Source organism: Coffea arabica, chromosome 3e, assembly GCF_036785885.1.
Source record: "Coffea arabica cultivar ET-39 chromosome 3e, Coffea Arabica ET-39 HiFi, whole genome shotgun sequence".
NCBI classification, from domain to species: Eukaryota; Viridiplantae; Streptophyta; class Magnoliopsida; order Gentianales; family Rubiaceae; genus Coffea; species Coffea arabica.
Window position 1 is genome coordinate 1,903,519 of NC_092315.1, and position 10,976 is coordinate 1,914,494.

A 10,976-nucleotide genomic window follows, 5' to 3' on the forward strand; every position below is an offset into this window, starting at 1 on the left:
CTTGCTTGGTGGGAGGTGGCTGGGGTCGTGGGTCACTTCTCTGCCACTTCGTCAGTCTCCTGTGTACCAACTCCATCAAGCTGAAGCTTTTCCTCTTTGTGCGGTCATCTTTGCAGCTCAAGTTTTACCCTCAAGTTTTACCCTCAACTCAAGTTTCACCTTGTAAGACCCGTCTTTCGTTGGCCCTGTTTGCCTGCATCCGTTAGGTTGGCTCCGTCAGGTGCCTCTCTGCTCGCTGAGCCAGCTCGTCTCTAGCGGCTCCGTCTTCCTTCTGTCCTTCTTTTTCTTTCTTCGTCGACCACAGATTCTGTTTTGTTTCATTCAGCTGCAAAATTTAGCCCCCCGTAAAGGTCCAAATTTTATCTTCCCTGCCCCATATGTTAAAAAATCCCCTTTTTCCCCCCGTCTTGGCTTCTCCTCTTTTTTATTTTTTCCCCGCTCCATCGCTCTGTCCGGCTGCGTCCCCCCAGCCTTTACTGTTCCGCTTTGCCCCCTTACACGCCTTCTCCTTGTGCTGTCTCCCCTGGCTGCTGACGGATTAGGTTGCTGCAATGATGGCCGATGTAGCTGCTTCTCCTTACCTCTCCCCACGACTGGTCAATTGTTCTTCCGTTGGTGTTTCCCTACTGCTGCTCCTTCTCCCTGCTTCCCATTTCGCTCCGCCAGGTAACCTCTGCTCCTCTTTTTTCCATCTGCTTTTATTGCCTTTTCCGTTTCCCTTTCCTTTTCTTTTCCCCGCCATGTTTGTTGATTGCACATCCCACCAATTACAGCCTCTGTTTTGGACGAATCCCTCCCCCCGCTCTTCCCACCCTCGCTTTCTGGTTCTTAATTTTACTGGATCAGTGTGCTTCCGTCTCCCCCCCCCGCCCCCAAATTAGCACTGCCCCCTCCAAATTCTCCCTCAAATTACTGCCTCCGCCTGATCCTCAGCCTTCCGTACGCTGTATTTTCCCCGCTTTACATTGTTGTTGTTGTACAGTCTGCTTAACCCAATCAAGATACCAAATAACAAACCGCCGAATTGCCCTTCCATGAGCCAGATTGTTCTCCCAAAATTTTTTAAAAATACAGCTTTGAAAACTATTTTTGATTATGTATACTTGTATACCGCTGTATTGCCACTATAGTAGCTGTCTATTATTGCGCTTATTAAAATAAAGTCATGCTTCGAATTTAGGATTAAGGCTAGATTTTTAAATTAATGGATCCTTTCACCAGGTCACTATAATTCCCTATTGAATGATGATAGTCTTGTAGAAAATTTAAGAACAAAAAAAACGCTCAATTAATCACCCTATTTGCAGCTCAAAAACTGCATTGAAAGATGGAAGCAAGGAGAGAGCTCTTGTCCAACTTATATTTTTTTTTTTGTGGCAAAAAATTGGATGTTGTTGTACATGCTTCTGTAACTTTTAATTATTTGGTTGACCAACAATTCATGTTAGTTTTGATATAAAACATGTTCCAAGGAAAACAAATTTTACTTGGGACAGCCAGATAATTAGCAATAGATCTTTTCACTGTTATAAACCAGTAAGGGAAAGACATTATGTTGACGGACGACGTTTGCTTTGGTAAATCGTTATTTGTATCAAAGAAGGGCTTGGAGTTCTTTTTTTTTTTCAGTTCTTTCGTTCTTTAGTCTTCGATCTAACTATGTATTTTACTCATTGCTGTTTTTTAGGTTTGAAGCAAGTGTCCTTTGGATGGGCGATAATACAGACGAAGGAGAGACATCTAAGGTAATAAATCTTTTTTTTGAGCCAAGAATTTAGAACTCCGTGTTTGACATACTTCTTTTCATATTTTTATATTTTCATTTATGGTTTTAGAGATTTGATTGAGAACTTTTTTTTTTATTATTGTGAAAGGAATTTTCTCTTTTATTCCATTCGATTCACAATTTTTCCCTCTATCGTACAGAGAGCAGATAGTGTCAACGGATGAAAGGAAGATAAACCTGGTTCTTTTATTTTTTGAAGTAAAATTGACGGGAAGGAGCAAAAAAGATTTAACTTTTTTTAGTTTGAGTTTTTCTTTAGTTTATTTTTGAATCATTTTTCTAATTCTATGCTAAACTAGACCTCCAAGTTTCTACTTTCTCTTCGTTTTTTCCTTTTTATTGAAGGTTAAAGGTTTTAATGTCTTGTTTAGTTATTGGTTTTGCTGCTGCTCGTAGTCTTACTTTGGCATTGCTTTCCTTTGAGTATATTTGTAAGTGTTTTTTGATCTCTCAGTTTTGTTATTTGTAAATGGTTTGGTTTCATTTTGCATCATCCAAAACTTTCTAATGCTAATTTCATTCATAGTTGGTTTGCCCTTTATATTTTCCTCTTAGTGGGTTTTCCAATGCGATGCTTTTTTTAATTAATTATCTATTTTTAAACTTGGGTCTACGGAAAAAGATAAGTGAGCCAAACAAAAGTTACATATAGCCTAATGTTAATTGAAGCATATGGTAGTGGAATCCAATATAATCCAGCTCTTTATCTTCTGCTTACATATACATATATATACATATATTTGCGTATTATTACTTCTTCGTCTTTCACTATTGAATTTCAATACATGGTTTATTTGTCTTTTGCATTGTGTTTTATAGTGAAAAGTTTGTGAAAACGTACTGTTTGTGTTGTCTTTTTCTATCCACTTGGAAACATTCACAGATACGTTAAGTGATCCAAGAGTACTTGAAAACTACTAATCGCATGCCCATGATAGTTTTGGTCAATTTCATTGTTCTCATGGAAAAATAAATTCTTTGAAATCTCTCAAAATCCCTTGAACAGCATTTTTTCAAAATGGATAATGTCTTATTAAAGCTATGGTATATGTATTATGAAGGCTTTCATGGAATTGTGATAAAGTTTGAGGTAGTGATAGAAGATATGCCTCGGGCTGCAAAGTGTTTGGAGATTTTTCTTTGAGGACGTTGATGATGGTAGATGTATTTAGTATTGAGTGATGTGGTACAGCTTTTGATAGATCGTGATTTACCTTAGTTGTGGCCTTAGAATCCAGTGATTTTGTGTAGTGCATTTGAGTTGTTTGAGAAAATGTCTAAGTGAAAATTTCATCCAATTTATGGTGATCTTATAATAGAACTTAAGGCTATCTATAACTGAGTGTTACCATGCAAAATATAGTGATGTTGCCCTATAATTGGGACTGATATTTGAAGAATTGCAGATAAATTGTATTCTCTATGACTCTCTGATTGACAGTACAAAGAAATTTTTATTATGACTTTTTGAATATCTGCATTAGCTGCATCAACAGTATCCATGTGGACCATTGCTTAAAATGAGGAGAATTTTGAGTTTTTCAGCGGCTGCTGGAGTAAAACATTTGATACATGACATTGAAAGTAGACTGGTATGATTGCAAGGCTGGTTGATTGCTGTTATTGGAATGGTATTAAAATGTAAATAGCTGTGATCTTTCATTTAGCTTTCAAAAAGGGTTGGCTAAAAAGTCTCACTTTAAATTCATGTCACTATTGTGCACTTTGGTTCCTTTTTCATAACGTAATGCTTCATTTGTTTCTGGCGATTTTTCCTGCCTTCTTTGCAGACATCTTCTTTTTATCTTCATATTTATAAGATCCGTTTCACAGAAAAGAAAATACAAATCTTAGGAAAGCAGCCATCCGGTTTATTTCTTGCTACCATTTCTTTAGTTCTAAGTGAGCATATCCGTTTTGCAGGCAAGAGTATGACATTGTAAGTGTGCGTACACAGTTCCCTTGGAAATTGTAATTGAATTTCAAGCTCACAGTTTTCATTTCCCTCTTTGATGGCAGAATATTGTTTTGAATATGCATTAAATTTGAAATGCTTAGCTGTATAAGCTTCTAACAACCCAAGCAGTAAAATAATATGGTCTAGCAATTTGTTTGGATCATAACATTTAAGGGCTTTGATATGCTAATGGCTTATTTTCTAAGATCAAAGCTCTTTGGGAAGCTGCAGTAAGGATTGCAGGCTATATAAAATGTTATTTGGAAGGTCTAATGCATGCATTCTGCTTTCTGGTACAATTTGATGGAAAGATGTTGCATATGCAAGGTGAATGCTGCTCTAAGTGTTTGCATAACCAATTGGACACCTTGCATCCCTCTGCTCTTCTTGAATGTTTAGCTGTGATCATACTGCTTCTCAAAAGCAGTCAGACAGTTGGATGTGGTGTGTTACCAGGGATTCTTAAATCATTTTCCAGGTGTTTGAAACTCAACCTTTTAGGCTCTAAGGGTACATATCCTAGCTCTTAAAATTTCTTGTGTCTATTCTAGATACTAAACCTTTTCGCCAGGTAAAACTCATAATTTAAAGTTACGCTTGTTGAAAGTTGTATGAGCCTCCAAAATTTGTACATATCTGAATATGCTAAAGTGTCCAGTGCTATTTTGTTTCAGCAACACTCTAATCCAAAAATGATTTTATTTAGTATAAGAAGTTTGAATGCAGAATGATGAATGATTAGACATTGTTTGAAACTTTTGAGTTTTCTTAAAAATTAGTGTGTCTGCTTTAATGTTCTAATCCAAAAATGATTTTATTTAGTATAAGAAGTGTGGATACAGAGTGATGAATGATTAGACATTGTTTGAAACTTTTGAGTTTTCTTAAAAATTAGTGTGTCTGCTTTAATGTCATCGTTAAAGTTATTTGTAATAAAGATACTGCACTTTCTGCTGTGATTTGTTTTTGTTGTTCTTTTTAATAGCTTGATGTTTTCTTGGGGTTTGGGTCACTGCTGGTTTTGAGGGCTGATATACAGATACAAAATGTGCGTATTTGAGACTTCAGGGCTGAAATTCATTTTCTGTATTTTATTGGCCCAGAAATTTGGACCTTGGAGAAGAAGGATTTCATTTGTATATTTGTCAACATGCTATAGTTTTTAATGCCAATATGTCAAAGAGTTACTTTAGATAGGGAACAAGATCTCATAAGATCTTGCATGTTAATGAATGTCTAGGCTTGCGGAATTGTTTACACAAGCCACTAATGTTTTTACAGTATACCTTTAGAAGAAAGATCTGCTAAGTTGCCAGTTATAGTATAAGATCTTGTCATAATATATATATGTGTGTGTGTGTGTGTGTGTGTATTGGTGTAGATAAGCTTTTAGCTTTCAGACATCAATGCAACTGATGTTATGAGGTACTTTTCAGTTGCATATTTTAAGCGTTAAGCTTTTGGACTTCTGTGCACGTGATATTACTAATAAGGTCCTTTCCTGCTATAGATTGATGGTTGTGTTTCACCAAGTACAACTTATCATTGAGTAGTAAATCTGATAAAAGGAATCGTGGTTACATGTTTACATGCGCAAGAATCTACTCAATTCAAAGGATCAAGATATAATCGAAATGCTGATACTCCAAAATTCTGGTTTTTGGTTATGTTTCACATACCTTAGAGGCAAATCACCAGAGAAATTCATAAGTTCATATAAGTGCTTTTTTTTTGTAAGAAATGGGATCCAGAAGTTTGACAATCTGATATATTTGTGTCCAGAAGTTTGAAATTCATATGATGTTTGACAATCTGATATGTTTGTGTATTTCATTCCAGATGAATTTCTGATACTATTTTATTTTTGCTGTTGTCAGGAGCAACATTATCTGTGATAGCAAACATATGATTGTTGAACTTTCTGATGGATCATTGTATAATATATCATGGAAGGGAGAGGTAATGTGAATGTAGCAGTTCCTCCATGTCTTTCAAATGCACATTGAAGAAGCATATTTGTAGCTTAGGCGCTGAATTCATTTTTTAGCACCATTATAAAATGTTGTGTCTATTCCCTTTCTACTTGCTTAACATGATGTTAATGGAGATTGGAAAGCATCCAGAAACCCGCATCTCCCTCTCAAAAAGGTTCAATCAGGTTATCATTTAACTTATTCTGTGATGCAGTTCTGTGGGGTTGTTAATCTTGACATTTCACTCTCTGATGGAAGTGGAGCTGGTAAATTGTCTCATTCTTTGGACAATGGTCTTCCTTCTAATGGAGCACAAGGTGTTTCTCTGCCCATGAATTATATGAGGAAGAAGTCTGCTATTGTGCACATGGAGTTTTCCTTCTCACTGAGGTTACTGTTTTTGCTCTTTTGTGATGGACAACTTGTGTCATGTTCTGCAAGTAAGAAAGGGTTAAAGCAAGCTAATTTAATTAAAGTTGAAAAGAAGCTGGCATCTGGTTATGCTGTATGTGCCTCAGTTGCTTCAGAGCAACAAATTCTTGCTGTGGGTACAAAAAGGGGAGATGCTGAATTGTATGACCTCACAGATTCTGCTTCCCTTGTTCGTGCTGTTTCTTTATATGACTGGGGGTAAGTGCTCTGTTTTAAATTGCACGGAAGGACACTTATTTGCTGCATTCAACCTTCTCCACACATCAATCAGATTATCAACCAATCACTAGCTACATTGCCTTGCCCACACATCAATAATGTATTTACTTGGGACAAATATACTCCTGTATATTTACAACGCCTGTATAATTACGACTTCTTTCCAGTGCAACTGCTTTTTCACTTTTATTCCTGTATAATATAGCTCCGTTATTTACCCCTATTCTTCAATCTCGCAAATATTACTAGCTAACATTAACTGGGCATGTATACCACCGCGCAAGGCGCGGTGTTACCACCTAGTTTATGTATATAGTGGACTGAATCGGTTGACTTGATAATGATTTTTACTCGAGAAATAGAGAAAGTATATTGCTATTGTAATTTTCTGAAAGTGATGTACAACATTCTATTGAAAGTGAAATAAAATAGGAATAATTGTTAATGCAATCATTCGAAAGATAAGGTTGTGTTTGGATTGCATTTTTCATGATTTTTCATGGAAAAATTACTGTAGCGATTTGATGTATGTGAGGAAAAAAGGTAATAGGGAAATGTGATCACGGAAAACGACGTAATTTTCCGACGAAAAACCGCAATCCAAACAAGGCCAACATACTCACTCTATATAAAAAGTTAATTGCTTGCCATTGATCGGCACTTTATTAGGGAATACCCTCTATGATAGATCGAAAACTTCTACCATTTTCTAGGAAAAAAAAAAAGAGAAAAACCCTTTATAATAGATAGAAGGCTTATCAGTTTTCTCTCTCTGTAACAAACTCTGTCAGCAAATTTAAAAGGCCAGCTAAGCTGCCAAAACAAAGCCAGCTCTGCGTAATGCAAAACCAGAGGACCTTACCTCACACTCTTCAGTACTTCTAGTTTAGTACTCACTGGTTAGTAGTAGTTACTACCACTACTATTTATTCAAAATTTAAAAAATCTTGTTGGACCACCGACTAGTGTACGTACGTAACAACTCTTTTCAAAACAAATGTCACATGGTGCGTGACAGTCCTGAGGTTATTCACAAAAAAAGCCAAATTTGGACAGTCATTTTCCACCGAAAAAAGGTCTTATTTTTCGTGAACACATTCGTCTATCATTTTTTTACTTTATTTATATCAAATTGTTACAATAATTTTTTTACAAAAAATCAATAAAAAATGCCATCCAAACACAACTTAAGGCCATGCTTGGATTGCTTGTTCCGTCGGAAAATATTGTCGTTTTCCGTGATCATATTTCCCTATCACCTTTTTCCCTCACATATATCAAATCGCTACAATAATTTTTTCATGAAAAATGACGGAAAATGCAATCCAAACACAACCTAAGTATCCTGACTGGACAACCGACAAAGGCTAGGTTACGCGTTGGTCCCACCTATCAAATAGAAAAACTTAAACCAATATTCTTGCCGCAGTAAGAAAATAATACAAAGAATTTTTTAATTTTCTATTTTTGGGCACCAGGACTAGGGCTGTCAACGGTCCGGGTCTAGTCCCGGACCCGGATCGGATCCGTCAAATTTATCCGGGTATGGGTAAGGATTTAATTCCATTACCCGGACCCGGATCCGGATCATGATCCGTTTTGTCAAACAAAAAAACGGGTCGGATACGGAATATAGTATTCCGACTCGTATTGGACCCGGATCCGTATATAAATGGATTAATAATTTAAAAATATATATATGTATTAATATAATTTGATTATGATGATGTATTTGAATAATCAATATAATTGGACTCGAATCCTAATCAATATAATTTGATTAGGGTGATGTATTTGAGTAAGGTTAATTTGATTTCTTTTCTTATTTGATTTTTTTTGTATTAGTTAAAAATTAGTTTATAAATATATGTTTTTTACTCATTTTTGTTAAGAATTATAAATTTTGTTAGTTTTTTTTCGGGTAGACTGGATCCGAATCCGGAACATAGAGTAAAAGACCCATCGGATAAACGGATCGGATCCAGATCCGATGTAGTGTGCCGGGTCCGGGTCTAGAATAATGAATTCCGACCCGAACCCGGCCCGTTGACAGGCCTAACCAGGACGGAAGAATGATTTGGGATTTTTTTTTCCTTTTTACTGCTTTCGTAAGGAACGTGATGATATGATTGGAGTCCATAAAAATTTTTAAATTAACCCCCTGAAAATGCGGGTACTCTCAATACCCAAACTAACCCCAACAATTGTCACCTTCCTCAGTATTAATACTACTGTGTATCATACGATCCAACTCCTGCCATGAAACCAAATGCGAAATGATCAATTAATCTTGAAAAACACGTAATAAAACACCGCCACACACCTTCCACCTGTCAAAACGAATAACTGCAACTGGATGGTTGTTTCTATTTAGGGATGGCAGTGGGTATGATAAATTCAATACCCAACCACCCACAGATGCTCGACTACATGGTTAATCTACCTTGTATATAAAAAGAAATCCAAGTTACTGTAGCTAGCCATCTTTTTGACACATGTATTGCATATTTTTTTGACTAGTGGACCTTTGATTATTTCACCTAAATTTTTCCTGCCCTTTTTTTATTCAGTTGGGCTAAAGGATTAAAATATTTTTTCTCCTTGAAAAAATCAACTCCATCTCTTCTTTTTCTTCTTGCAGTAACTACTGTCATCCCTCACCTTTTTTATTTTTTACTTTTTAAAACTAATCTAACTAAGATTGTTGCCATATTTTTTTTTTTGTCAAGATAATAGCTACTTAGCAAAAAGAATTCTTTATTATTTTTATCCCATTTTACATTTTCTTTTCTTCCTTTTTTCTTCATCTCTAATCTCTCATGTTTGCTCTATTTTTTGATCATAATGTTATAGCCAACTGGCATTTGTTTGTTAAATTTATAAGATGATGTTTTTATTTGGTAGTTCTTCATGGATAAAAGGTGAAATATTAAAATATCTTAGAATTCATTCTATACCAATGATCATTTTCTATGAATAATAGAACAAAAATTCATTCTTTTATTTTCTCCTCCCGTGATTTGATTTCTGACTTCACATTTTGTTTCCTTTTCTTTGTTTTTTTGGTTCCATTTTGTAATTATCTACAATTTTGTGTATTTTTTTAGGAGAAAGATATATCATGTGATGTTTCCACCAAGGTAAATCTAGTTAGGCATTCTTGTACCTCCGTTTTTCTCCATTTCTTTCTTTTTGCAATTACTTTATGGCCTATTCAATTTAATTGAAGGATCCAATAAGATTTTGTATATATTTAAACTAAAGTTAATTTTTGTTTGTTTTTTAAGTACTCAAGTGTTGTAGTATCAACTGGGTTGGTATACAAGGATTGCAGTCGGTGGTAGAAGTCGCAATTGAGGCTTTCGGCCTAGAGTGTGACTTGATAAAAATTGTTAGAAAATTCAATTTTGATTAGGAAGATGGTTTTGCAATAAAAAAATAGTTCAATTCTAAATTGTATATGTAGATCAGGAAACATAGCAATTCATATTTTTATCTAATCTTGCTATTTATATTCTGGAGCTACAGGATAATGTTGTCACCTTTAGGCGGAATTTAAATAGATGAACTGGATTCTTCTATCAAAAGAAAGAAAAATATGAAAGCTTATAGTAAACTATATTGATGTTGAAGATTGTGCCATGTTTTAGCAGCTTCCTAAATTTTTTCTCATTATTAAAGTACTAAAAGTATTACGACTGCTTTTGATTTAGTTTTAACTAAAACTATACTACTATTAATACATCAATGCACTTATAGTGTATTAATTTTCTCTCATTTTTGGGTATCATATAATAGTGGTTTAAAAATCTTTATTCAAATCACAATAAATAGGGAGGTTGAATTCATAGATGGGATTTCTCTGTACAACAAATTTTGAGAGAAATTTTATTTATTCTCCATATTTTGTTAATTGTATTCCTACAATAAACAAAAGCTATATGATAAAAATAATAGCGAAAATATGATTAACAAAAATGAGAGTTCAAATAATATTGGTCAATTTTAATTGCTTTGATGCTCAATTTTTCTCCTATATTTCTATTCAATCATCATGTGGCAAAATAATTTGATGCTATGCATTCGACTAAATTTCTAGGGGGTTCAAACTGTGCTTTGCACAGTTCAAGTACCTCTAGTTCAATTAAACGATCGATGGGATAATTCAATACCCACCCACAGGGCGGGCACGTGGTTTCATTACCTAAATTTTAGGAAAATCCAAATCGTGTAGCTCTCCAAATTCCTTTTTCTCTTCGCGTCCAAGAACCATGCAACTGCAGAGCTCTTCGTTTCTTGCATTCACTCTACATAAACTACGGCCCTGTCTGGAAGATGAGTTTTTTGAGTGTTTGTATAAAACTTTATTGTAGATCACTGTAGAAGTTGTAAAAAAAAATTTGTGAGATGAAAAACTTTTCTTCCTTTTCCTTTTCCTTTTCTTTCTTTCTTTTTTCTTTTCCTTTCTCCCTTCCCGCTTCTTCTCCCTTCCCCTTCCCCTGTTTCCTTTCTCGAAACTACCAATGAAGCAACAACTTTCTGCAATTTTTTTTTTACTTTTTTTCTCTCCCACTTTCCTGCCCGCCACTTCTCCCTCTTTCTCCCCCGC

The 10,976-nt window shown here is 35.1% G+C and overlaps 1 protein-coding gene across 2 annotated transcripts; it reads left to right on the forward strand.

The window, feature by feature from the left end:
* LOC113738136 (uncharacterized) lies at nt 1-6,590 on the forward strand. 2 transcript variants are annotated; one of them, XM_027265327.2, is made up of 4 exons: nt 1-666; nt 1,688-1,745; nt 5,621-5,702; nt 5,931-6,590. In XM_027265327.2, exons 1-4 carry the CDS (start codon nt 552-554, stop codon nt 6,348-6,350), a joined length of 675 nt encoding a protein of 224 aa, XP_027121128.1. In that variant the 5' UTR covers nt 1-551; the 3' UTR covers nt 6,351-6,590. The 2 variants fall into 2 exon arrangements, with proteins under 2 accessions (XP_027121128.1, XP_027121129.1); XM_027265328.2 differs by lacking the exon at nt 1-666 and adding an exon at nt 1,391-1,577.
* The last annotated feature ends 4,386 nt before the right edge of the window (nt 6,591-10,976 follow it).

What these genes read in the sequence shown, in the direction of transcription:
- LOC113738136 (XM_027265327.2), top strand. Translation starts at nt 552, where the DNA reads ATGATGGCCGATGTAGCTGCTTCTCCTTACCTCTCCCCACGACTGGTC. An exon ending in ACGAAGGAGAGACATCTAAG is followed by an intron (nt 1,746 to 5,620) that starts GTAATAAATCTT and finishes TGCTGTTGTCAG; the next exon opens with GAGCAACATTATCTGTGATA. An exon ending in ATATATCATGGAAGGGAGAG is followed by an intron (nt 5,703 to 5,930) that starts GTAATGTGAATG and finishes TCTGTGATGCAG; the next exon opens with TTCTGTGGGGTTGTTAATCT.